The sequence below is a fragment of the Alligator mississippiensis genome, chromosome 2 (assembly GCF_030867095.1).
Source record: "Alligator mississippiensis isolate rAllMis1 chromosome 2, rAllMis1, whole genome shotgun sequence".
In the NCBI taxonomy this organism is placed as follows: Eukaryota; Metazoa; Chordata; order Crocodylia; family Alligatoridae; genus Alligator; species Alligator mississippiensis.
In genome coordinates this window covers 57,878,706-57,906,551 of record NC_081825.1, presented here as the reverse complement: position 1 = coordinate 57,906,551, position 27,846 = coordinate 57,878,706, and the positions used below count along the sequence as shown (strand labels likewise).

The 27,846-nt window shown below is 44.0% G+C and overlaps 2 protein-coding genes across 10 annotated transcripts; one reads left to right on the top strand and one right to left on the bottom strand.

Annotated features, from left to right (window-relative positions):
* Positions 1–184: 184 nt before the first annotated feature.
* OCIAD2 (OCIA domain containing 2) lies at positions 185–27,779 on the top strand. 7 transcript variants are annotated; one of them, XM_059721733.1, is made up of 8 exons: positions 190–417; positions 14,118–14,225; positions 16,433–16,529; positions 17,429–17,482; positions 21,125–21,172; positions 24,762–24,867; positions 25,405–25,492; positions 27,595–27,779. In XM_059721733.1, the coding sequence occupies exons 2-7, from the start codon at positions 14,166–14,168 to the stop codon at positions 25,445–25,447; spliced, it is 408 nt and encodes a 135-aa protein (XP_059577716.1). In that variant the 5' UTR covers positions 190–417; positions 14,118–14,165; the 3' UTR covers positions 25,448–25,492; positions 27,595–27,779. The 7 variants fall into 7 exon arrangements, with proteins under 7 accessions (XP_019336769.1, XP_019336768.1, XP_014450394.1 ...); XM_019481225.2 differs by having other exon boundaries at positions 191–417; positions 27,640–27,779; XM_059721731.1 differs by lacking the exon at positions 25,405–25,492 and adding an exon at positions 2,653–2,718 and having other exon boundaries at positions 393–417.
* ERVMER34-1 (endogenous retrovirus group MER34 member 1, envelope) lies at positions 2,717–17,430 on the bottom strand. Of its 3 annotated transcripts, XM_059721726.1 has the most exons (3): positions 17,316–17,430; positions 11,063–11,202; positions 2,717–5,307 (listed from the first exon to the last, which is right to left on the bottom strand). In XM_059721726.1, the coding sequence occupies exon 3, from the start codon at positions 4,236–4,238 to the stop codon at positions 3,222–3,224; it is 1,017 nt and encodes a 338-aa protein (XP_059577709.1). In that variant the 5' UTR covers positions 4,239–5,307; positions 11,063–11,202; positions 17,316–17,430; the 3' UTR covers positions 2,717–3,221. The 3 variants fall into 3 exon arrangements, with proteins under 3 accessions (XP_059577709.1, XP_059577711.1, XP_059577710.1); XM_059721728.1 differs by lacking the exon at positions 11,063–11,202; XM_059721727.1 differs by lacking the exon at positions 17,316–17,430 and having other exon boundaries at positions 11,063–13,713.
* Positions 27,780–27,846: the final 67 nt, after the last annotated feature.

Sequence of the window (27,846 nt, the reverse complement as noted above, 5' to 3'; positions counted from 1 at the left end):
TAACATAAGCACAACTGGGCCCCTTCTTCACTCAGGGCCCTGGGCCCGTGCCTAGTTTGCCTACGTGTTAATCCAGCCCCGTTGCCCATACGGCTCCCTGCCGCCCCGGGGCAGTGTCAGGTCTGAGATCTTCGTGGACCCGGAAGCAAAGAGGCTGAAGAGGAAGGGGCCGCCGCAGCGACAAAGCAGGAAGGCCATTTTGTGTCCCAGGCCGAGCTCGGTGCCCGCTGGGCTCGGCCTCCAGCCCCGGCCAGGTTCATCCCCGGCTTCATCCGCCGGCTCCGGGCGAGGACGGGGCGGCCCGAGCCCGGCAGAGCCCCGGGGCCGGCGCTGCGGCCACGAGGGGGCGCTGCAGCACAGACGCGCGCCCGGAGCCCGCCCTGCCCGCGCCCGCCGCTCCGGGGGCCGCCGCCGTGAGTGCGTCTCCTGGTTTTTTCCCTCTGCAAATGGCCTCGGCTGGCAGTGGCCCGGGAGGCCGCGGGGGGCGGGCTGGGCCGGGCCGGGCCGGGCCGGGCGGGGCTGGGGAGGGCTGACCCGGAGGTGAAGCCGGTTGTCGGGGCTCCCGGAGATGTTCAGGTCAAGGTGCTATAGGATGGGACGCGCCTTCCCCCAGGGCTCGAATTACATTTGGAGCCTGAGGGTCTGCAAAATAAATTGGGCTGCCCATCACGATGCTCTAATAAAATTGGAGACCCCCCTAAGTTATGACTGCCAAATCTTACCGGAGGGGGGGGTTCATGTCTTACGGGGCGGCTCAACCCTCCCAAGCTGCCCCGTAATTTGAACCCTGAACTTCCCCTCGCTGGCGCCGGCAGGATCCCGCACCAGAGCACACCAGGGGGAGGCCAGATGCTGGGGCTTGTGGTGGGGTGCCCCAGCAGCCCCATCCAGACCTCGGATGGGGGCTCCCAGCCACAGGAGTGGCCACAAGGTCGGATTATGGGGTGATAAGAACGAGCCACAAAGTTATACCACATACTTTGTGGACCAGCCCCATGGGTTGTTCTGTCCTGTCACACCATGATTAGATTGAAGGTGTAGCCAGGTTGCAACCGAAGATGATTGACTGGTTAATCGTGTCTGAAGCGAAACGTGTGGATGGGGCCTGCAGGCGAGAACGCATCCGGCGTGACACAGACGTAGAAGCAGAGACAGAGCAGGGCAAGGAGCCAAGTGCCTCCTGCACAGGAGGGGCTCTGTGTGGTACCGCAACGGAGAGCAACACATGTCCCCCTTTGGAAATGGCAGTAACACACATTAAGGTCACACTCAGCAGAGACTCTTAAGATCTCAGAGCATCAGATTGACTTGACACAAACCAGTTGACTTGGACCACATCTCGCAGCTCAGCCCTGTGGAAGGCATTCATTCCCTTTAGAGGGGAAGTTGTAGCTTAAGATTTTGCATGACTGGCTTTGCCTAAGCTCACCAGGGAAGTGGACTGCGAGGCGAGGAACAGAGGCTGATGCCTGTGACTAATTGCAAGACCGTTGTTCCTTTCCAAGAAGATAAAAAGTCTCATCACCAAACATGTTCCAAAGCCCTTGGAAGACAAGGGACAAAATAAAAACAGGTCTCTGCTCTAGACTGCAACTCAGAGAAATTATTTTTAGCAAAGGAACAAACAGCTGAGCACAAGCTTAACTCTCCTGTTTCCATGAAGCTGCCCTGAACTGGGTGATATTCCCATCATCAAAATAAGAGTCTCTTAATTAAAACAAAGAGTTTAATTCAGAAGTTGCTATCATCTCTCTCCTGCAAGTCTTTTCCTTCCCAGCAAAATGGATGCCAAACATCTGACATGCCCCTTCCAATGCTGAGTGGTCATGATAATTGTTTTTTCCCCCCATAAGAATGCACTACAGAAACAGTCTCCATTCTCCTGCTAAAGTGTGGTCATTCCCAATTAAGACTGGTCTTTGAAAGACTTGCAAATGCTGTTCCCACCTTCTTCCTCCTACTACTTTCCCAGACCTAAAGAGTGATCGCTATCCCCAACCAAATCCAGGCTTCTTACTGCAAAAGAGCATACAGAACTGCACAAAGGTTGCATTTTCCCTGTCTTACCCAAAGAAGACAACCTGGCCATTTCTCACTTCCTGCCCTTCATTACCAGGCTAGAGGAATTATCAAAACATTTAATCTTGCAGAAAGTCTGTATCCATCCTCCATTCTTTGTCAGTGAATAAACGGCTTGGGCTTATGAAGTCTGAAAATCAAAGAATTAAAATGCTTTAAACAACTGATCCCTCGCTGGTGCCTCCTCGACGCAGGGATATTTCTGTCTCTCAGATTCTTTATCAAATGAGCCTGTTGGTTATGTAAAAATAATAGACTAAGAAGAGAATTTGCCCCATGCTGAAACTGACTCCTTTAAACATGCTTAGCTCCAAAAAACAGCAGCAACAGCAATATAATTAAAATATGCAAGAGAAAACAGCATGCTTTCCCAATAGATCAATTTAAGCATAATATTTTGTCTAGGATGATGGGAGTGGATATCTTTCCAAAAAAAGCAATGCCCAATGATTTCGAAGGACTTTAATTTCCCCAGACAGAAGGTGCTATATATGCCATGTACTAATATTAATAATTCATTTTAGTAATATTTTGGTACCCTAGACTGTTTTTTTACCTTGTTCTTGCCAACAGAGCTTTCAACCTTCATTCCAAGTGGTATAGTGTCGTGGAAACACACGCAGCATACTTCTGGGTCAGGTCAGCAGAAGCTTTTATTTAAAAGAAACTACAGCTGTAGGGGGAGTTCCAAAGTGACATGGATTTCCCAAGCACTTGGAAGGGGTCCCCCCACAAGAGCAAAATCAGGAGGCTTATATATTTTTTAACAGTCGCTTATAACTCACGTGATCATATAGTGAAATTAGCATGAAAAGCGGCTATAATATTATTTTATTATTTCTTTGCTGTAATCAGGATGGGAACTAATGGGGGAGGCGAAATTAGTTCACAAACCTCCTTGCACCTGGAAATTAACTTTGTACATACTTTTTTTTGCTACCTTCAAGGCCGCGGTGAGCGAAGCAGTTGCAGAAGAGTTACAAAGAACAAACACTTGCCCTTATCTGTTCTATTGTACAGAGCCAGCAATTCTCTACAAAGCGGTTATGTCATCTTATAACTAAAATAATCAAAGTTTAAGGCATATATTTTTTTTGATTCCACAGCCCCCCCCTTTTAGACTATTTAGTTTCACTTTAGCCTTAAATTTCCATTCTCATGAGCTCCTCTATTTCATTATGCAGCCTTTTATGTTTTTTTTTAATCTGTTCACACTTTTGTAACACCATTATTTTAGACTCTGCTGTGGGTTTTCTTGCCTTGCTAAAGCTTCTCCTGCTGGCTTTCACGCAGCAGAGGATCAGTTGCGCTAAGACATAAAACATTATTAGAACTATCAAGACAAACAATATTCCATATAGGATTTTTTTGTCAAGGGCCCCGAAATCTGGGAGCCAGGAGGTTAGCCAAGACCACATTTTTTTTAGACCCCAGGTAGTATTTTCTGAAGCCACTTGATGTAGGACCCTTAACTGATTTTGGATTTTGTGAATGTCAGTTTTGATTCGCATGTCCTGATTGACATAGACACAACAGGTGGAGTTAATTAAGGCACATACTCTTTCCTGGGATACCAATAGGTAATCTAGGGCTATGTGGTGTTGTATAGTTACTTGTGAGATCTGGGAGATCTCTTTTTGCAGAGCCTGAATTGCATCTGCAGTGGCATTTTCCATAGCTTTTATTGTGGCTGAAATGTTAATTATGGCTAGTTCTAATTTTCTTACTTTAAGCCATGTTATGAAGGTTTTTACAAATCGATGGAACCCTGTGTTTCTGGTAGCTAAGGGGTTAACCGCCCTTTTTATGTGATGGTTGAAATTTTTTATTTGTTTCAGATATATTGTACTATGCATTTTGAAACCAGGGATAACACGTTCAAGAGTGCATGCCCCCACCCAATTCCAGGGCAAGATTTTATGAGCCCTGTTTCCGCAGAGCCAGTAAAGGCCTGGGGTAGAAAGGGTACTCAAATCTCGACAGGTGTTGTGCCATATCCGGCACTTTTGATTGATATGCATCGTATAGGACAGACCACGTTCAGCTGTTATTTTGCTGGACCGAGATATATTATAAGAAGTAAAATTGGAGTTAATGTAAAATTCCGATCTGTTTGCAATGAGAGCAACATGAGGTTTTTTAGAAAAGTTGTAGACCATGAATCCTGTACAATTGTATGTTATCCAACAGGATTTCACTGGTGCTACTAGGGCTATAATCTAGAGTAGTTAGGCAATGAGGGTAGTGTTCTACAGGTGTGGCTTTATTATAAGCTCCGGTGTTGTTGGATCTGTAACAGAAAGGCGCCTCTACTCTTGGGGAGATTATCCAGTTAGCAGGGGCGGCCCTCCATTTTTTAGGAGCGGACCGATGGGCAGCTAACAAGTAGTGTTTAACGAAGCCGCCGTTTATTGTTTTTCATTGTTGGAGGGATATTGGTACTTTGATCATTGGGATTTTTTGGTGTAGGTGTGTTGGGCTGTGAGAGCATATCCAGCATTTACTTTTATTTTCAGCTTGAGCCACCGTACGGGAGATCTGCAAATACAAATTTTTTTCCCACCCCCCCTTGGGTGATATTGAGATACCCAAGTGTGATATATAAGGATATCAATGCCATTTTTAGATACAGGAGGGACAAAGAATCTTAACAACAAACATAACCAGCACCAGTAAGAAAAAGAACACTACCAGCCAAACCCAGGATGGCAGCCAAAGTCTTTCTTTGTCCTCTGGGCTCAAGTTACCTAAAGGACTGATAATGTCGGCTCTTGGTCTTGATTGAGGTGGTGATTTTCCGAATGGGAGCATTTACTTTTTTCGAGGCCGAAGATGATATCTTCGTTCTTTAACTGATGAATCCGGCTGGGCTGAGGTGTTGGGTTCAGGGGAGAGGTTATTAGCACTTGTACCCTGATGCTCCTCACTTGCCTGAGTGAGGTCTTGAGGGTCTTTGTCTTTGGCCTCAGGGAAAGATCCCAACCGTGGTTGGAATACAGCTGTTTCGGGGTTTAATGGAGGTGATATCTTTTTGCAGTGTGAGGCGTGAGTTCACGTTTGGTGACCTTGGCAACGAACAGCAGAATTAGTGGTCAGAAGTACCTGGAAAGGTCCTTTTTATCTGGGTTGACGTGCATTTTTCCGTCGATAGACCTTTACGTAGATCCAATCCCCTGGTTCGAGGTTGTGACAGGGAACATCCGGTGGTTGAGGTAAGGCTTCTTGGACCTGTGAATGAACAGACCTGGCATATTTTATTAATGCCTTGCAATAATTTAGTATAGTTTCATCAGTTAATTGTAGGTTTGTTTGGTGTGGGGCAACAGGTGGTGTAGCTGGCATCCTCATGGGTTGTGTCATGAGTATTTTATAAGGGGTTAGGCCATGTTTTCTGTTAACAGTGTTTCTAATGTGTATAAGAGCAATGGGCAGTGCATCAGGCCATTTGAGGCCTGTTTCAGCACAAATCTTTGAAATGCGCGTTTTTAAATCAGAGTTTTTATGTTTTACAGCACCACTTGATTGTGGATGATAACTACAGTGTAGGTGTTGTTGTATGTTGAGTGCTTGGCAGATGTTTTTTATTATCTGTTCTGTGAAATGGGTGCCGCGGTCACTATTTATTGTGAGGGGCAATCCAAATTTAGGGATGAATTTTTTGAGCAATTTTTTTGCTACAGTGATGGAATCAGCATGTACGCATGGGTAGGCTTCCACCCATCCAGAGAACACATCAATAATAACAAGAATGTACTCATAAGAACAGCACTTAGGTAGCTGCACAAAATCAACTTGTAGATTTATAAACAGTCCCCATGGAGGGGGATGGGCTGCGGGTGTCGTTTTTATCCGTTGCCCAATGTTGTGAGCTAAGCAGATGGGACAGGAGCTACAGTACTGTTGTGCCATGGAAGGAAAATTTGGGGCAAACCAATTTTTTTGTACTGTAGCAAGCATCCCTCCTTTGCTCGTATGGGCCACAGAGTGGGTTAAACGAGCAAGATGTGGCAAAAGCTCTCTAGGCGCCACCAGGCGGCCATCCGGGGAGCACCAGAGAGAGTTGGGGTGTAGTGAACATCCTGCATGCAGCCAGTTATTTATTTTTTTGCGGGGGGGCCTGATTTTGAAGAAGGGCCAGACTTTAAAGGCTAGCCAAAGGAGACTGGTCTGCTGAAAAACAAACAAAAACAGAGTTAGGAGCCTGTGGGCCAGAAAGGGCCGCATTTCTGGCAGAACGGTCTGCCAGATCATTTTTTTGTGTGACATCATCAAAGGGTTTCTCATGAGCTTTACATTTAACAATAGCAATAGTAAGAGGCAATTGAACAGCTTCTAAGAGCGCTTTTATATAACAACCATGACTGATTTGGGTTCCTGATGAAGTGAGGAACCCTTTTTGTTTCCAGATTTGTTCAAAATTATGAACAACACCAAAAGCTTACTTAGAGTCAGTATAAATGGTTGTGGTTTGATTTTTTGCAAAAATGCAAGCATGTGTTAAAGCAATGAGTTCAGCAACTTGAGCAGAACGAGCTTGGGGTAAAGAATAGGCTTTCAAAACAGCATACTGAGTGCATACTGCATATCCCGCAACTAATTTGCCTGCATCATTTTTAAGACAGGAACCATCAACAAACAAAACAAGGTCAGAGTTTGGGATAGGAATGTCCCTGAGGTTAGTTCGAGGGGTTAACAATTGAGTTGTGACAGACAGGCAATCATGAGGCTCACCATCAGAGGCAATAGGCAGAAGTGACGCAGGATTCAGAATTGAACAGCGATTTAAGGTTACATTTGCAGCTGACAGTAGAAGTTTTTTATATTTAGTAAGACGGGAATTGGAAATGTGTTGAGTTTTGCCCTTGAGCAGAAGGGCCATCACAGCATGTGGAACTGCAACGGTTAAAGAGTGTCCCAAAACTAGAGAATCTGCCTTTTTAACCAACAAGGCAGCAGCTGCAACTGAACGGAGGCAAGGAGGAAGTTCCGCAGCTATGGGATCAAGGGCAGAGCTATAATATGTAATTGGGCGATGCTTTTTACCATGCAGCTGAGTGAGTACTCCTAAAGCGATTCCTTTCCGTTTATGACAAAACAAGGTAAAGGGTTTTTTATAATTAGGAAGTTCAAGAGCGGGAGCAAGAGTGAGGGCTTGCTTAAGGGCCACAAATGCTTGTTCGGCTTTGGGAATTTAAGGGAGGGGTTTTGGGGTGGTATCATGAGTGAATGTTTGCAAGGGTTTTGTAAAAGCAGCATAACCCAGGATCCACTGTCTATAATAACCCGTTGCACCTAAGAATCCCCTCATCTGTTTTCTAGTCATAGGTTTGGGAATGTTGAGGATAGCTTTAACTCTATTAGGGGAAAGGTGTCGTTTTCCTGCTGAGATATCATGCCCTAAATAATGTATCTTAGACTTGCAGAGTTGCAATTTAGATTTTGAGGCCTTGTGGCCTTTTTGAGCCAAAGCTGTGAGGAGTGTTAAAGTATCTTGCTTATAGGCCTCCAAAGTGGGTGAGGCTAACAATAGATCATCAACGTACTGAACAAGGGTGGACCCCCCTTTGAACATGATAGGATCCAAATCTTTTTTTAGGATCTGGGAAAACAGGGTTGGGGACTCCGTATATCCCTGAGGGAGTCTTGTCCAGGTATATTGAAATCCCTGATAAGTAAATGTAAACAGATACTGGCTATCCTCATGAACGAGGATAGAGAAAAAAGCAGAACAAAGATCCACTACTGTGAAATATGTAGCATCTGAAGGGATACAGGAAAGAATAGTGGCAGGGTTAGGGACCACAGGGAAAGCGGGTAAAACAGCGGCATTTACAGCTCGAAGATTTTGCACAAAGCGATACGTATCTTTACCAGGTTTTTTGACAGGTAGGATAGATGCGTTGCAAGGGGAGCGTATTGGGACAATAATCCCTTGCTTAAGGAGTGAGGAAACGACAGGCTTGATCCCTTCCTCAGCTTCCTTTGAGATGGGGTACTGTGGGACACGAGGAAGTGGCTTGGCAGGGTTCAGGATGATACGCATTGGTTTAGCACTCAGCATGTGCCCCACTTCATTCGCATGGGTGGATCACAGCTGTGGAGGTACTCGTGCCAACAGTTCCTCTTGTAAGTAGGAAGTGTTAGGATCAGAGTACTCCTGGGTTAGCAAAGCCACAAGCTCGGTTTCCCTATGTTCCGGTACCTTAAGGTAAACACCATCTGGGCTATAATAAATCACGCATCCCAGTTTACACAGCAAATTCTTACCAAGAAGGTTGACAGGTGCACAGGGGCTAAGAAGAAAGGCATGATTTTCAGACAAAGGGCCAATAGAGATGGAGACAGGTTCAGAGACGGGATGTGGGATAGGTTGTTCGCCTATACCGACAGCATTTATAGTTTTAGGAGAATAAGGTAGAAAAGGAAACTTAGCAGCCTTTAGCGTGGAGCGGGACGCTCCAGTGTTGACAAGACAGGAGACAGGTTTATCAGAAATAAGGCATTCAACAAACGGACCAGATTGGTCAGTAGCAAGCAAAGGAGCAATGATGTCACTGTCCCTCAGGCTGTTTTATTTAACACTGGGAAAATTGACAGGAAGTGGAGGTGGGGGCTGGGGGCTGGGTCCTTGGCCGGGGCAGTTGGGGCATTTTGATTTCCAATGTCCTTCTTGCTTGCAATAATGACATTGGTTCCTATAGCCTGGGTTTTGTGGGCTCAAGGATCTATCTCTTCCCCTGAATCTACCCGGGCCTCCCCTTCCCCGTCCTCGTCCCCTTCCTCTACCTGGACCCTGTAACTGAGAAATCTGTAAGGCCATTAACTTAAACTCGGCATTGTTTTTAGACCGTTTTAATTTGTTATGAAAATGGTTAGCCGCAGCAAGGACTTCGGTCAAATCTTTAGTTTCTCAGCCAGCAATTACTGTTTGAATTTTCTCAGCAATTTTAGGGTTAAGTCCCTGGACGAATGCTGCCACTATTGCTTGTTTAGCATTTTTGACTGGGTTATCCATTCCTGAGTATAGTTTAAATGCCTGTTTGAGGCGTTTTAAATAGTCACTGGGGTGTTCATTTTTGTTTTGTTTACAGGTATTTATTTTGGTCCAGTCTGCCTTTTTTGGGTAAATTGTGAGAATTGCCTGAACCAAAGCATTTCTCTTGTTAATAAAGTTTTGGCCAATCCCTGGGTTTTGATCTAGCCAAGTGCAGGCAGCGTACAGACGTAGCATCGTTTTCTTGGGCAAAATAGATCGCATGAGCTGATTAATGTCAGCCCATGTTGGATTATAACAATTTATAACAGTCTGCAATTCTTCCTGAAATTTTTTGGGGTCTTCCCTGATTTTTGGGAACTTTTGAGTTAAATTGTAGAGATCACCTGGAGTCCAGGGTGCATGCACAGTTGTTATATTTTGTCCATCGGTGCCAATGCCTGGCATTTGTCTTAGGGGGTAAACTTGTGCAGTTTGGGATCTCAGATTGATGGGAGATTTTTTTATGCCTATTCCCATTCTTCTAAATACACCTGTGGTGGGTTGTGACCCAGGAGTAAATTGCCACAATGGTGATGATTGAGTGGCAGATATGGTGGATGAGTCCGGACTATTAAGCTCCGTGGATGGATTTATTGAAGGAGCTTTAGCTAATGGGTCACTAGCCTGGGCTGCAGCCTGATGTTGAGCCGGTTGTTGCTGATGTGGGAGTTTTAGGAGAGCAGGGTTCGAACAAAGGTTAAGGATATCCTCGGCTGGCTCCGGTGGTGGGGGCACCCCGGGCAATGCTGGATACATTGGAGCGGTGGCCGGCGTGTAATTTGGGGGAGCAGCCAATTTCTCCTGAACAGCTTTTAACTGTTGTTTTAATTTTTTTTGAGAGTTTTTTAGGCTTCTAGTTTGAGATTCTGTCCGCCTTTTGGACATTTCATCATACCAATAAAAGAACGCGTCCCACTGATTTTGTGGTGTTTTGGATCCATGGGACTCTAAAGCCCCTCTCAAGTGCACTATTTTATCCTGATCAAATGTTCCTTCCTGTGGAAAATGCTTCACAGGATCATCCCTAGTATACCAGTTCCACTTATCCAGGTACTTGCAAGTCTCGGGAGAATAGTGTGTGTACATAAAGTATGCTGGAGTCCCCTTAGAGGGGACAGGAACTTGTTTAGACTGACTTGTTTCCATTTTCAGTCACACAGGGAGACGTAGGAGAGGCTTATTTAGGATGTCCGGGTCGCTCAGTGCCTTGCCCCACAGTTTTTCACTGCCCAGACAAAAGGCTTCTGACCTGACACCGGCTCATAAAATGGAAATGGGGAGGGAAACACTAGAGGGATCCTTTCACTCCTGCTCTCGGCAGAAGCTACTGGGACAAGGGGTTTGGAAAAGACAAAATCACTCAGACGCCCTGTCCACTGGGTCACAAGGTTCCAGTTGGGCCCCCTTGCTTTCAAAACTGCCCTGTCAGGCAGAATTGGGGCGGCTGAACCCAACCGTAGTCTCAGTCCTGGTCAGTGGCTCATATTTCTAAATACACACACACACACATTCATTCAATAAGCCCTGTCCACTGGGTCACGAGGTTCCAGTTGGGCCCTCTTGCTTTCAAAACTGCCCTGTTAGGCAGAATTGGGGCGGCTGAGCCCAACCGTAGTCTCAGTCCTGGTCAGTGGCTCATATTTCTAAATACACACACATGCACATTTATTCAGTCAGCCAGACCTCCTACCCCACACCGCCTTAGTTAATTAACTACAAGCCCGATGTGCTGTTGGATGAAGGTGCCTCAAACAGTTTCTCCCTAAATAAAACGTACATTACCAGACACAATTGGGATCCTTTACCAGACAGAAAATTTTAGCCGGCAGTAAGGTTCAGACTGACCTGTTTTAACAAGGTTCAGATCCAGTTACCACGGCCAAGTTGGGAGCCTACAGGCAGTCCTCCTCCGAAACCCCAATAGAGGTTTTGAATTAGGTCTCTTACCTCTCAAGTTTGGCGCCTCGGGGTTCGGGGGGGGCAGCCTGCGGTCCTCCTTCCTCAGCCTGTGTTCTGGATCCGAGTCACGGCACCAGGAATTGTCGTGGAAACACACGCAGCATACTTCTGGGTCAGGTCAGCAGAAGCTTTTATTTAAAAGAAACTACAGCTGTAGGGGGAGTTCCAAAGTGACATGGATTTCCCAAGCACTTGGAAGGGGTCCCCCCCCAAGAGCAAAATCAGGAGGCTTATATATTTTTTAACAGTCGCTTATAACTCACGTGATCATATAGTGAAATTAGCAAGAAAAGCGGCTATAATATTATTTTATTATTTCTTTGCTGTAATCAGGATGGGAACTAATGGGGGAGGCGAAATTAGTTCACAAACCTCCTTGCACCTGGAAATTAACTTTGTACATACTTTTTTTTGCTACCTTCAAGGCCGCGGTGAGCAAAGCAGTTGCAGAAGAGTTACAAAGAACAAACACTTGCCCTTATCTGTTCTACTGTACAGAGCCAGCAATTCTCTACAAAGCGGTTATGTCATCTTATAACTAAAATAATCAAAGTTTAAGGCATATATTTTTTTTGATTCCACAATAGGAACCAGGAAGCTATTTAAGGCCTACACATAGCTTGGATTTTTCATGAGGTTGCAACTGAAGTGCAGCAGCTTTAGGAATACTGGCTGGGTAAGAGAGGGAGAGAGGAAAAAGAGAGATTAGCTCCAGTTTATATTACTTTAAAAAAAGTCTTGCTTCTTGTTTACTTTCCCTGACTGTATTAAAGAAAAAAATACATAAAGAATGTAGAACTTCAAAATGGCTGCAGGGATAAAGGATGCAGGTGATATTCTACTGTAGTTTCTAGTGATAATCTTTATACAACCTCCTACGAATAATAAGCTGGAAAAAAAATGCATTCTAAATTTTAGAAAGTTTGACTGACAAACTTTTATAAAATCTGTGCCCCCCCTCCCCCCCAATCTGGCACAATTCTCCTTCCCCAATCTGGCACACTTTATGTTATCTGCTTTTTCACATTGTCTGACAAGAGGCTGACTGACGGACAAATTAAATTACTTCAAAGTTAGTCAAAATATGACTGAAAAGAAGAGCTGTCAGATTTCCCAAACTTCCATAGATCTTCAAAATTATATTTTTTGAAAGAAGCCATATTCATCAGTGCTTTTAAAACAGCACAGAGTGTGGTAAAATTGAGCATTTAGATAAGTTACTATGACTATAGATTTGTTTTAATACAATGGTCTGAGATTTTGGGGGAAATAGAATGAGGTTAGATTGCTTTTGCCCTGTCATTTAAAAAAATTGTCTGTTATTTGAACTCTTGCAGGGATCATAAAAAATGCTGGACTTCTCTTAAATGTTTTAATTTTGAAATTGTCCCAGAACTGGTCCCACAAAGCGTTGGAACACTTCATTAACCATTAACCAGCAATGGTGAATAAGTTTTGAAAATGTTTCCTGTTTTGCCTGTGTCAAGGAAGAAACCCTTGCCTCCTTCATCTCATTATTTTGAAAAAAGTGCTTTCCCCAACAGCAGCACTGCTTTGTATAGTAACAAATAATCTATCAGGCTGCCTGACAAAATGATGCCCAAAATTCACAATTAAGGCATTTATTCTTCTCCAGGAACAAGAAATATTAGGGTTTGTGTCCCTTTTCCTTTCACCTCTGTCCATTCTATTTAATCTCTCCCTTCCCCACAAAGAAAATTAAAGTAAAAAATTGTGGAGTTGAGCTAACACCTGCTGGTGTTGTGTTTTTACATTTCTTATCTGCTATGCACTGTCAGTCTTGTCTGTTTAGATTGCAATCTCTTTTTGGATAGGGAACATACTCTGCTGTATATATATATATATACCCCACGTTTGGGGCCTGTACTACCCAAATAAACATGATTAAAAATAAACAGCATGATTTTGAGGTGTGGACAGCTGAATTTCTAAAATATAATTTTAGAAAGTGTAGTATCACCTTCTCCCTTAAAATCCTCTATCAGTGGGATTATGTTAGATATTGATCTGATGTATGGCTTTGGTTCAGGAGTAGCAGGGGGAGGTAATTTCTATGGAAAAACAGGTACCAAGTAACAGGGTTGAGGTTAGGGCTAAAAGGGGTGGTGGTGGCACTATATGGAGATTCTGGACAGCAGTACTTAAAGCTGGCTTCTAAAACCTGGGGCAACTTCCTGGCCCACCCAATTTGTGCCAGTGGCCATTCTGACCCGCGCTGCAGTCAGGACTCAGGAAAGCTCCAGATCACTAAAGTCGCATCTGTCCTTGCTTCTCCACTGCTGAGTTTTCTGTGCTGTAATCAACGGGCAACTGGCCAGAATTTATCCCCACCCTCAGCTATTAATTCAGACTCAAATCAAGCCAGGAAAAGGTGCCCTGGAGTCAAACAGGATTAGCATGGTCAAGACATGCCAGTTTCTGTAGCCAGTGTCACACAAGGGAGTGGTGCAGCTATCATCGTGTCCAGGCTTGCTTTGACACCCCAACCTGTGGTACCACAGTGTTGCCAACTCTCATGTTTTTTGGCATTGTTCTTAAAGTCTCCTCTTTGGGAATGTGAAAAACTTAGCTCTTTCTTTTTTCACATTCCCAAAGTGTAGACTTTAGGAACAACCTAAAAAATCATGAGAGCTGGTAATACTGGTGGGTACCACTTACATTTGAGTTCACTGGGGTGGACTTCAGAATGACAGCTGAAACCCCTGCAGCCATAGCAAGATGTCTCAAGTGGTCCGTCACCATTCCCTAGCAATTCAAACTCAATATGTACCCTCTACTTCTAGAAACAGCAAAGGGAACATCCAAATACAAGTATAGTAACAGTCTCAGCAGAGTTATCCTATTACCTGGTTATTTGTATGGTATCTGGTATAAGAACAACACTCCTTGCAGAAGTGGGCATTACCATCTCTTGATAAACACTAAGTTTACTATAACGATGTAATGCTTTTATTTTTTTGATCTTCGTACCAAGAAGCAAGGGTAGAATCAGCTATAAGTTTCTGTCTCTCTTATTACCCAGAATTGTTATAAAAAGAAGAGGAAAGAGGGAGGGGACAGATAGACAGTCATGTCTTCTGAAGCAACCCAGGATAAGGTTCAGACATCTACGCTACAGCAAAATGAACAGGTAAGTTGTGGTTGCTTCCATTTTCTGTTTAATGATATCACTAGCCAGTGACTGGGATTGTTGTGCTGTCACTAGCTCATGAAAAGGTGAACAGCTGTTTGTTAACGGATGATGTTGCAGGAAAAAATGCAGGACAGGAGGGGCTTGTTACTATTCCTTTATGGAGTGTGTCCTGATCTACTTCAGGGTGGAGAGGATAGTAGGTAGCAGGGAGCCTTCCGATTACTAGGCTGCCTCAGCCCCATTCTGAGCCATAACTCCAGGCAGGCTGCCCTAACATATGCCATCTAGCCTTGATCCAACAGAGACCTTAGTCCAGTTATGAACTGGCAGACCACAGGTGTTCCCTGACCCATCCTTTTCTACCACCAGATCAGATTTTGAGGTTAATTTGGCAAAAGAGCCTGTACACTGCTTTAAGGCAGTTGAGAGCTACCAAATACCTGGGGGAAATCAGTCATCCCACTTTGGCTATCTTGCACCATTCTGTCTGTGGATAGGTGACTATTTAACTAAGAGTAATTTTGATATGGTGAAGCCATAACTGTTCACATCCTTACCTTTTACTTGGACTCCTTTATAGACCTTATCGTATTTGACTTAGCTATGAACAACACAAACTTCATTCCCTATGCTACGACCTTGCTGTGAAACTCAGTTTGGGGTCAATTTTGTAGACCTTATTCAAGTGAAATCTCAATAATCTTAATGGGAGCAGTAATTGAATAAGGAGCAGGGCATCATTAAGTTAACATTTAAAACTTAACTATAATCAGTAAATTATTTCAGCACTCTACAGAATTATGTATCAGAATAGTTCAGATTGAGGCAGTACTTGACAGCATGGCATATCTGTACAGCCACCTGCACAGCCACCAGGGTTTTCCATGTGCTACATAATCTAGTCTTTAAAAAAAAAAAAAGGTTTATTTTTGCTGTTCTTGTTGCAACGAAAACCTGGAAAACTCTGAAGTGTGAACTTCTCTATTTGCCTCAGCAAGATAACTCACATGCCCCAGTGATGACCAGCATTCCCTCTAAGCTGTGCAGTGTGCACGGTTGCACAGGCTTGTCTGGCAGCGCAGCATGAGTGTGCCTGTGTGGCCACGCAGCTTAAAGGGAATGCTAGAGATGACACTATACATGCCAACATTATTAATTATGTCAATGATCAGTAAAAAGAGGGGCATACAATCTGCTATGAATAACATTTTGGTGCCATGAATGCATGGGCTTGAGAGAATGTCACCACTTCTCACAAGCAAAAAAAAAGCTACACCCAAGACAGCAAACAGAATTCAGTAGTCCAGCTCAGTCCTACTGAGGAGGAGCCAGCTCCAAAAACCCCAGCAGAATGTATGAGTCACACAGAATTGGGAAGATAAGCTGGAGAGGCCGACAGAATCTGTGATCATCCTGAAATACCTGCACAATCTAGAGAGAGTGGCATATTAATTGGATAAAGTTTATTTTGTGGAAGGACCTTTGGGCCAGAACTACTTCACCTATTTGGCAAGTAAGTGGCGTGTAGCTCTCTTGAGGGCCAAAACCTACCACTCTGCTCGAGGCCCTGAAAAAACATTATGTTTGAAATATGCTTTTAGACTGAGCCACAGAAAGCAGTGATTTGAGGCAGAAGACCCAATTGTTCATCAGAGATGGACCAGGGTAATCAGTGAAATAGGATCCAATGATGACCTGCTTGAGTCCTTGAAAATGGTAATGCACATGTTGTGTGGATTCCCTTCCTTCTCTTTGCTGCTTTTTGGGATTTGTCTTCAGGCTAGGATGAAGGGAGGTTACAAAAACATGTTGACAGTTGGAATGAGATTGCATTTAGATGCCTAATTCAGTGTTGAAAAACAGCTAAAGTGTGGTTGATCAGAATAAAATAATAAGAGGAACACAACAATTTACAGCCTGTGTTAAACTAACAAATGAACTGTTTCAGAAAAATGTGGGCCGGGGGTACATGTCTTAACTCTAAAGCCCTACAAAAAACTTCATATATTGGCACCAGGGCTATTAAATATTTGATGCTGTACTTGCAGCAGAATAGAGGCAGGGTTGATTTGTTTTTTTTAGTTATTTATGAAAAGAAAATCCCTCCTAACGTGTTAGTAATTATGCAAAATTAATCTTTAATTTTATTCTTAGTACTCTTGTAAGGTGAACAACCATACAATTTTAACTGATTGCCCTTTTAGGGTATGTTGCAGTGCCCTATTTCAAATGCTCATGGAAATAGAGATGAAATTGCAAGGATCAATCAAGAGTGTAAAAGAGAGAGTTTTTGGTACAGAGGTAAGTGACCCAAATTCATTCTGCACTTGATTTTTTTTTCAGCTAAGCAGTGTTTAAAATGCTTCTGTGTGCTTTGCTAGGTAATGCTCAGGTGTGTTTTCTTGACTGTTAGTCTTAGGACTTCATTTTGTCATCCTTACTTATATTGAGTAGGACCTTAGTATAAAGGAAATGGGATTATTTGCACAGTATGGCAGTATTCAGTGTAAATCAAAATGGTAAAACAGGATCCTTAACTGTTAATCATTATTATGATTAGACTTATCACTAGCCTTGACATCTCTTATTAAACTAACTTAAAGGGTGCTCATCATTGTTTTCACATCCATGTCCTCAATTTTCAACTTATTCAAGAAATAACAAAGATTCTGTTTAATTTCAAGAATAAAACAGATGTTATAGCCAGATTTGCACTTGGTCTGTTGGGTGGTAACCCTAATGGCTAGATTAGCTAGGGAAATATAGGCACCTAAATGCCTCTTTAGGTACTCGAGTCCAACATTTAGGCACTATTAGCATTAAACAAAATGCCTGCTTAAACTCCTGCTGCTGGACAGATGCACAGCCTCCTAGGCATTGAGCAGTTCAGTGCTGCCAAGACTTCTCACACACAAACCCAAACAAGATTTGCAAAGTAGGTATTTATTCTCCTGCGTGTCTTACTTGGAAGACCTGGTCTGTCAAGTTCGCTTTGAACATGACTAATCTCACATTTAAAAACGGGCTGAAGTGCTATCACTCCCCCTCTTCATATTAATCCAGTAGTGTCATGGTTAAAGCACTCACTTTGGAGGGAAGGGGCCAAGAGTATGAAATACTCAGGGGTGAGACTCCTCATTCCTTCTGCTGAAGTTGTTTCTCTTTTCAATCAAATAATTTTCATGTCTGTTTTTTCCCAGCTCTTCCTTTGTCTCTAGGAAGCATGCTTGTCACTGAGAGGCTGATTTCTAAAGGTAAATGGAAAAATACATAAATACTAGAGATGGCCCAAGTCATCAAGTTCAAATCCAGAACTGATACTACATCAAAAGTTTCCCAGAGCTTGCTGCTTTTCAAATTCAGGGTTCTTTTCATTCAGTACTATTGCTTTTGTGATTTGAAAATTAATTATTCTTTGCCACAACCCATTCTGAATGTTTCTTTTTAAAATTATATCCTTCCAGCTCTATTCTAGCACTGTTAGGGTGCATCTAGACAAGCATGGACATTTGTTTCCCTGGGAACAAGTAGCAGTGACACACCGTGTACCGCTGCTACTCGTCACCAGGGAATGCCCATGCCATGCACACTCTGATGCACAGCAGGTTACCCCAAATGGGGTAGGGGAGGTGGAGGCCAGCAACTTTGCTGGGCTCCTAGGGGTCTCCCAGGGCTGCAGCAGGACACCTGGCTGGCAGCCAGAGCATGGCTCTAGCCAGCCAGGCTCTGGTTTTGGGTAGTACACGTTGCTGCCACATGTGCCACCCCGCTTTTTTTCAGCATGGGCTTTTTGACCCCAGGATCTCCCAGGGTCAACCAACCCCTCCCGCCGCGCCCCCCCCCCCCCCGTGCTGCAAGGTAGCAGCACAGGGAACACCTGCATGCGTGGTGTGTAGCACTGCAGGCAGGTCTCTGGCACCACATATCACACATCTGCACTTGTCTGGACATAGCCTTAGAGTCTATACACGGATAGCATTGTTGTCTTCATCAGGATTCTGTATGGAGCAGGGAACTGTTGTTATTGGCAGCCCCTAGATAGAACTGTTCAGCATGGGTAAGAGTATCAGTCTGGCATGGTAGCTCCAAATTCTGGCTTCTGGAAAGCATCGGTGGGGTTTTTATAATGCCACTTATTCCTTAATACAAAGAGGCAAAGAATACTGTACTGCCAAAGTTGGAAAGCAGGGAGCTATTATAGAGATGCTTTGTGATCTGCAAGATGAGAAACCAGAGTATTGTGTTCCATTTCTATAGCAATTGAGTCCAGCTAGACTTTGAATACCCCTTAAAGAGGTACAGATTCTTTTCTGTGGGTCTGACTCCTTAGTAGGGGGAAAATGGGGCTTGACAGTAGTACTCTACAAAGTCTACCCCTTTTTCCATGGCAGCTGGGTGTTAATGATCACTCAGTAGTGAAATAACTGAGACTATTATTATTTTTAAATTATTATTTTTATTAATGCCTTTGCTCAGTTTAAATGATGGGGCAGTTCAAGAACAAATGCTGAACCTCTTATCAAAGGTCAAATGAAGAGGCATTGCATCATTCAACCCTGAAAAAGAAAATTGCTTACCTTAAAGCTTAGTACATGGCCTTGTATGGTTACATGGCCACACCATTGCAACTTCTACAGCTCAGTGGCTTTAGAAGCAGCTGAGGCTTTTGTGTTGAGTCATCCCCCCTCTACATTGTGTGAATCCACAAAGTGGCAAATCTGCTATACACTTCTCTATCTTGCCTCTGCCACCAAACTTGTCTGTGTAGAACTTTTCTGCTTAGCCTGGCCCCACAGACCTCTCAGATGCACTGTTTCATTTATGCTTAGGGCTTTCTATTACCCTTGAAGGAGGATCATCATTTGGCCTTCAGAGCTATTGTTGCAGTCACTCTGCAAACTCAGCCATGCACTGGTTCATTCTCATAGTAGCTTTTGAAGCGTATGAGCTACCAATGTGATTTTTTTTTTTTTTTTTTTTTTTTTTTTAGGGATGCAGCAATAGAGATTTTGCGGGCCAATACCGATACCTAATATTTAAAGAGGCCTACCGGCCAATACCAATCCAAGTTTCCACCAGCTGGTAAGTTCGTGTGGTGAAAGGGGCGGAGGGAGGGGGCAAGGGTATGTGCTGTCCAACTTGGGTTTGGCAGGTGTGGGACAGAGCCACAGCTAATGCCCCTGCCAATGCTTGCACCCCAGGAGGGCGGGGGGGGGGATGCCCTCAGATCTGGACAGGGCAGGATGTAGCTGGAGCTGCACAGGGCTCTTATCAGGGACTGGGCTTGGAGCAGGTGCCAGTGGCACTGGGAGGGCGCTGTAACTGCCCCAAATTTTGCCACAGCTCCGCTCCTAGTGCTGCTGCTGCCAGCTGCCCGGTGCAGCCCCGGCTCAATCCCCCACCTCCATCCATGCTCCGGGAAGAGCTGGGGCTGCTGGTGGTGATGGCATTGAGAGTGGAGCTGCAGTGAAATTTGGGGTGGCTGCAGCCCCCTTCTAGTGCTGCCAGCACCCACTCCAAGCCCAGCCCCCAGTTAGAGCCCAATCCAGCTCCAGCCCACAGCTGCAACACACCTTCCCTGCCCCACGCAGATCCAGAGGCATATAACCCCCATGCCCTCCCAGGGTACTCCCCCCACCTACCAAGTAAGCTGCGTCTTTGTCCCATGCCCGCCCTGCCCCAGCTGGCCAGTGCCTGCCCCTGCCCCCCCCACCACAGGAGGCGTTAATCTGCCCCTTCCCCCCACTTCCACCACATGGTGTTACCAGCTGGAGGCAGCTGTCCAAGCTGCTGACTCTGCTCCTTGCTGCCTGAGTGCTGCACTGTGGCTGCGTGCAGCATGGGCATTTATTGGCCAAATTATTGGCCCCATTGGGCCAATTTCCAATACAGTCAATTTTCTTTATATCAGTACCAATCCAATGTCAGACAAATGTATTGGTGCACCTTGAAATTTTTTTAATGAAAGTTTAATTATTGCAAATAAGTTGGGGGGGGGGAAGACTGGTTCATTCTCCCCCCCACCCCTCTCTGGAATTGGCTGCAGTTTGCTATGGCAGTCACATCACATGGTTGTGGCCACATGGTTATGACCACGCATGCTGATTATAGAGTGTCATTAACAGGTCTTGCAAAAGATCCACTCCTTGGCTTTTAACCTGCTGCCTGCAATTTGAGAGCTCCAAAGCAAAGGCAGGATATAAATGGAAAGATTAGAGGGAGTGATAGGTATCTGGAGGATTGAGGGGAAAATTCCTGATGCTGCATTTGGTTTGTTGCCTGAAGGTATTAAGTGAACCTGGGGAGGTAAAGGTATGTCATGACATCCTCCTACAAAACTGAGATGAGAAATAAGCCATTATTGTCACATGACTTGAGAGGAGGGGGATTTTGTGGGAATCTTTCCATTTTCTTTTCTGTGCATGAATTCCATCTTAGCCTCTCTAAAGTCAAAATGTCATAGTGACATTTCTTCTCCAATGGAAGAGGGTAAACATGGTTCTCCCTCTTGACAGTTAACACTAGTATGATCACTGGCCAAAGCAGGTTAATGAAGAGCATTGGCAGCCTTCTCATTGTTATCTCCCAGATCCAGCTGCTCTAGGAGGTAGAAATTGAAAGAGAAGTGGATTCCAGCTCCCTATGTTGTGGAATAAGGCATTTTCCCTCCTGACACTTGTGAGCCATCACACAAGTAGCCTCATTGTGAATTACCAGAATGCATTGTAAAGGGTAATTTAGGTTACTCTGTTTTCAAGTATTATATAGTCTTCTCTTAGAAATGAGAGAGGCTTGCTAGAAAAAGCCCATTTTCTGTTATTCAGTGGTGGCAGCTTTCTGGAGTGGGAAGTATATTCTTAACTATTACTTTTTTTTTTTTTTTTTTTTTTTAAAAGGTGTTTTCACTTCAAGCCCAAGATTTGGATCATTACCTAAGATTGCATGTAAGTTAAAGATCAATTAAAAAAAAAAGGACAGAGCAATTGGGGTAAGCTAATTTACAGTAGAATAGTAATTCTTCAAACCTCTACTATCCAGACTTCTCTTGCAAACTATCAGGGTACTTCCCTGTTCTCTTAAGTCTTAGTTACCAGACTCATTACTTATTTGCCCGTATGAAGCATTACCAGAGCAGTTCAGGTAACAGGAATTCTACTGTGGTTCAGATTGATTTAGTAAGTAAAATTTGTTTAAGGTAGACTTTTTCCAGAAAGGCCTTGGACAAACATTCACTAGGAGCGGTTACAGAGGGGGCAGGAGAGCTGATGCTCAGGAGTGTATAGCAGCTGTTATGCTTGCACTACTACAAGCCTTTACTGATACAAGTAAGCTAAACAGTTAACCCTGGATGAAGTAGGGTTAAAGTTGGAGCAATGTATCATAGCAATTCAGAGTAGTAGCTCCCTCTTCCCTCCTTGAAACTGTTCCAAGTGAACATTCATCCCTGCCCCAAGTATGTATTATCAGTTGACCAATCTGTGCTATAGTATAACAGCCTCTGCCTTTGTTCTTCAAATAATAGCAGCCTTGATGATCTGCTTGTCTGCCATCTCCTATGCCATCCCTAACTTTTGGGAAAAACTCCCAGTCAAGAATCTAGAAAGCAAGTGCCTATTTTATCCTTGTTAAATCTTACCTTCGCCATAATCCATATAAAAAAACCCCATCATCTGGTGGTGGCTAGGCAGCTGATGAAGTATGATCGCTACTGTGGATTACTTACAAATTGGGTCCAAAGCTAGCCTATGTCAAAACATTCTACTATTTTTATAGTCTCACCTCCTTGCCTTATCATTTTGCTTGTTTTAGCCAGTTGTTATACCTAGTCTTTTATATTTTAAATGTTATGGGGCCAGGGCTGTTATTTATGACATGGCAGTTCAGCAGCAAGGCCTTGACAGTATCATAAAATTACTTAAATGAGGCCCCAGTGCAATTAAGATCTTTAGGTACTGCTGCAGTATTATCAATAAAATAATAGCAGTGCAAACTCAAATTATTTACTGCAAATGTGTGATTCAGGACCATTTTTGTATAGATACTCCACTGCACTAAATTTATGTAACAGCCCAGCTAATTAAGCATCATCATCATGTTTTTCTCTTCCCAGAAGAGAAGTAGATTTCATTAGTGGTTCAGTGGGGAACTGAAACAGGTGGGCCTTCTCAGAGCCAATTTACTTGTGGCCCACCCACCTGTTTCTGGGCTAACCACCCACCATTCCTTGATGATAATTAGTTAGATGTTGTTAATTAAGCAGAAGGCTGCCCATTTCTTGCCCCGATGCCAGGGGGTGTTATCTGCAGCTCCATACCTCTCCTACACCACAGCCCATGCCTCACAGATGGCATCCTCTGTTCTTACCATCACCTGCCCCACTCTGGGCCCCAGAATCCTACTGTTTGAACCCCACCTGGATCCCTCCATTCAGGTAGCCTATTCCTCCTTTATTCTAGGCTACATAGCTCCCTGAGTTGCTTCCCCTTTATGGGTGTGGTCCCCCTAGGACCTTTGGCTACACGGGCCCTGGCCCCACCTCCAGGCCAGTCAGAACCCCAGGCCCTCAGCTCTGGGCGTCTCTCGTAGTGGGCCCCTGGCCCTTTGACCCTTCCATTCCTGGCCCCAGCATTGACCAGTCAGGGGATGTCAAGATAGGTTTCTGAGTCTATGGCCCCACTCTCTCGCTGGGGTCCACTTTCTGGACTCTACAAGGGGGTAACCCACCCAGTTGTGAGAGCGGGGGTTAAGGTGCCTGGACCTGCCTTTCACTGGGGTGGTAACTGGCCTGGCATTTCCTGGGAGCTCCTGCACCACTAACAGGCCCAACCAGGCCACCCACTCCCAGCAGGGTGTAGTATTAGGTCATGCCCAGGACCAGGAGCCTCCTGACCATCCCCTACAGCTCCTCTCTTACCTCCAGAGTGTTCCATGAAGTTTCACAGCTAGGTGATATTGCAAAATGCCCTGTTTATATGAGCGGCCCCCTGCAATTAAGCACCTGCTGGCTGCTTGGCCCCAGGTCTTAAAGTGACAGGCACAAACAGTGCCCTGCCACAGGAACCTTCACTGTGTTGCTAAAAGGAGCATTTCTTTTTGGAGGAGAATTTAAGTAGTGCCCATTATAGGATGGCCATGGTGAAGCCCCAGCCATGGAAAAAAGTTATAGGGGATGAAAGGGTTGTAGGGGTGCATCGATAGAGGTTTTTGGAGCTGAAACTGATAGCTGATTTTTAAGGTGGCATATCAGCAGATACCAATCCGATTTCTGATATGCAGCCCAGCAGCTTGAAGAGCAGTGTCCAGCTAGTAAATCTGTTGTGGTGGGAAGGGGTGGGGGAAGGGAAGGGGTCTGAGGGGCAGATTGAGGCCCCTGAGGTGAGGGAGTCGGGCTGGGGCAGGGGCTGCCCAGCCGGGGTGGGGTGGGGTGAGGTGTGGGGAGAGGGGGGCAGCTCCTGCCCTGCATGCACCCTGGGAGAGTATGGGGGACGTACGCCCTGGATCTGTGCAGGGCGGGGCTGCGCCAAGCTCTACCTGGCAGGGGGCTGGGCTGGGCTGCACTTGGGGCAAGTGGCAGTGGCGCTGGGAGGGGTCCACAAGGGGGTGCCGCAGCCATCCTAAAATTTGTGGTAGCTCCTCCCAGCAACGCTGCCCACCCCAAGCACAGCCCGGCCCAGCCCCCACTGGGAAGAGCCTGGCGCAGCTCCAGCCCCAGCGCATAGCGGCAATCCGCCCCACCCAGTAGCAGATCCAGGCGCACATGCCCCCCATGTCCTCTCAGGGTGTGTGCAGGGCTGAAACCGCTGCCTTTCCCCCCGCTCCCCCGAGATGAGCCGTGGCTCTGCCCCATGCCACCCTACCCCAGCCCCACTCCCTCCCTCACTGTGGGGGCCTTGATCTGCCCCCTCACACCCCTCTCCTACCACAACATTCATACCAACTGGACGCAGCTCTCCAAACTGCCAGGCTGTGCTCCTCACTGCCTATGTGCTGCACTGCGGCTGTGCACATGCATGGGGCATTTATTGGCCGAATTACGAACCACATCAGGCAAAACAGCTGATTTCCAATACAGTCAGTTTTCTTTATATCGGTGCCGATCCGATGGTGGACCAGTGTATCATGTATCTCTAAAGGGTAGTCATTAAAAAAATACCATGGTGCATTTTGACAGCACAGGAGCAGTTACGGCTAACATCTTGGTCAAATATCACTTGTAGTTCTTCATGGAGTCTGCTTTTATATAAATCGCCCCTGTAATTCTAGTCAAATAGGGTTCAGTTTTTCACATCTGAACTGTTGCATTGTTTCAATCCTGAACAGCTATTATGTTTCATCAATGAGATGGTTGTAGTAGGTGAAAAGAATCCTATTACAGCATGGTCTTTGTACATGTTTATAAAATATTTTGGAAAACAGCATGCTACAGAGGTAGTTTATTTAAAAAAAATCCTGGGATTAAGATGTAGGCTTCTTGAGCTGGACTCCTGAGTTAAGACTCTTATACTAACTACATTGTGTGATGTATTTTTACAGTTGCTGGTGTTTTAGGTTTTGCCATTGGAACAATGTCATATATAGGCGTGTGCCAGAAAAAGTTTCAAAGCATAAGTGCTGCACCACTTGGTCCAGAAGATAAAAGGTTTGTTCTGACTGCATTAATAATTAATCTTAAATGTTGTTGAAAATTAATCTAATCATAGTTGTTGAAAACAAGAATGAAAAAAAAAAGGTGGTTACCACGTGAATTTAAGTTCTTACATCCTTTCCCAAGGTGTATATATCACGGTTATCTTGTTAGAAAGATAAAAATTAAATTAAATGCAAGGCATGCTTAACCAACCTGATTTCCATCTATTACAAAGGTAGTGGGATGGGGAGAGAGCAGTGGATGTAATATACCTCAGCTTTACCAAGGGTTTTGACACTCCCACAACATTCTCATTAATAAACTAAGGCAGCAGTTCTCAACCTTTTTGAGACTTGAGGCACCCCTTGGAAAATGCTAGTTCTTAGTTTTCACTTGATTCTTGACTATGGAAAAATCATAGAGCAATTATTCTGTTGCAAAGTACTGTGAAAGACCACAACAGGTCAAACTAGTTTTGACACTATGGATTCCTATTTGAAATCTCTGCGTTTTATTTTGCAAATTTTCAGTTTTTCTGTCTTATTTTAGCCATGGTAATCATACCTGCAAGGAGTGTGAAACAAACTCCTGATCTAATGAAAGGGAACACGAAAGGCCCACACCTTCTTAATCCCAGGTACACACACTTGAACTTGTATGAAGTTTTGATTTCCTTCTTTATTCTGAACGGAGTTCTCATTTAAAACACTTAGCACTGCACAATATAAATTCCATTAGAAATGAAACAAAACCTGAGAATCAGCAGAAGAAATGCTTTTTTTTAATACCTCTAAGTAAATTTGTTTCTGTTTAACAATATTCATTTTTAATCTCTATTTATGAGGAATTCTTAATTTAGATGCAAATTCTCAGGAAACAACACTATTTATTTTTAACCTAACTGGAAGTCATTTTTATATTCTGCCTACTGTATATTCTAAATAAACTAATGTAACCCTGCTGGCTTGAATACTATTTCTGTGTCTTGTTTTTGACTTGAACATTCACAGATTGCTCTGTTTGGATATGTTAAAATACAGCTGAAATATTATGCTTTGAAAGTATGGACAGTAAATAATCTTTACCAAGTTAGACTAAGGTATTAGATTCAAATGTAAAGCTATTACCCTGTAAGATTATTTGGCTAGCCTTTCATAGGAAACCCAGCTAGATGATTCATAAATGTTGCTTCTGAATCTAGGACCCCATGAATTATTATCCTAGCAGATCCTATTCATTGACCCTAGTCAGTTAGGATGGATTTGTGAAAGTATATTAACTATTAAATATTTTGAGCAAATATTTTGCTTTTGTAGAAACCATTATAAAAATCATTACTTCATTAGAGTATCCTATCTCCATTAATAATCTGGAGGATTTTTTTCACTTGCATCTGACCATGCACTTTCTAAAGCAGTTGAAGGAGTTAGCCAGACAATAAGTAGACAGCAAAGATTCATCTGAACCCATGCTCTGCTTATCACACTGAAGTCTGCAGTAATATTCAGCTAAGGGAGAATTCTTGAAATGCTTAAATAACTAAAGTTCAGTGGAATTTACAGTGCTAAATCATTTAAATATTTGTGAGAATTTTACTTTCCTTGAACATGAGTATTTCTAAATAAAGAACCCAAGCACGCTTGATTAAAGATTGCCATTGTTGCAGCCATATAAACAGGTGTTGTTGCATAAGAATTTAAGTCTTCTGCTCACTTGACACAGCCTTAAGTTTGAACTTTAGGACAGTGTTTCTCAACCTTTTAAGTAGCAAGTACCCCCTAACTTCTGAAAATTTCAGTAAGTACCACAACACTCAATTTTTGAAGGGATTTTATATTTACAGACTAATGTGTGCCATATGTTGGAAGAAGGGCTGTGTATACAAGGCCATGATATGACAGATGTCTGATCTGGTGTGCGTAGGGTTGCCACCTTTTACACCAGGGGTGCACAACTCAAATACGTACCTGGGCTAGACGTGATGTTGGCCAAAGCTAGGAGGTCTGAACCAAATTATTACTGGAGAATTTAAAGTGCCGCACAATGCACGGTGCACCAAATTTTTTGCCATAGTTTTGAGAGGAGGAAGGTGAGAGAGAGAGAGAGGAAAAGAGGGTGAGAGAGTGTTGGGGTACCCGCATACCCCCTGCCTATGTCTCACATACCCCCAGGTGTATGCATACCACAGGTTGAGAAACTATGCTTTAGGAGATGGCCCTTGTATTTAGATCTCTCTCAGGCTTGACAGAGGAATTTTGAGCTGAGATTATTCAATTATAGAGGTATTGGTTACCTTTAAAATATGTTCTGTGTATACCCAGAGCCAGTTGTGATGAGCAGGTTTTTCAGTTAGGAAAAATAAATGTAAGGGTTGGGTTATATTTCATATAATTAAAAATATTATTATGATGAATTACTTAACTATTTAACTGGACTACAGGAAGTTTTCTATGATTTGAGCACTAGTCTTTTTCCTCCTAAAACATATAATTAGTGAGTCAGGGGCATCACGGACAATAAATACTGCTTTTCACTACTTCTCATAACTAAGAGAGGCTTGCTCACGCTCTTGGAATATGTCAGGGTAAAATCATGGTCCTGCAGGCAAATTCCAGGACCAGACTCCTATCTTAGAGAGTCCTGCAGAGCTCCCACAGAAGTTACCAGGGAGCTACACAAGTACATCTAAGAAATCTGCTCTCAGCGCGAGGCTTTTTATAAAATGTGCATTTTTTTCAGATGTAATTTCTTTAAAAGTACTTCATCTTGGCATCTGTGTTGCAGACGTAACGAAGATGACAAAATACTGCAGAACCAGTTGTTTTCTGAAACAGCTTATTTTGGACAGATGAAATGAAGCCTCCCATCACCTGTTAAGCAGTTCACCTTGAGGCTTGATTTAATAAATTCTTGCTTATAACTAATTTCAAGTAATGCAGTTTTTATTTGTTATGCTGCTGTTCCTGCAATAGGATTTTCTTTCTTTCTTAC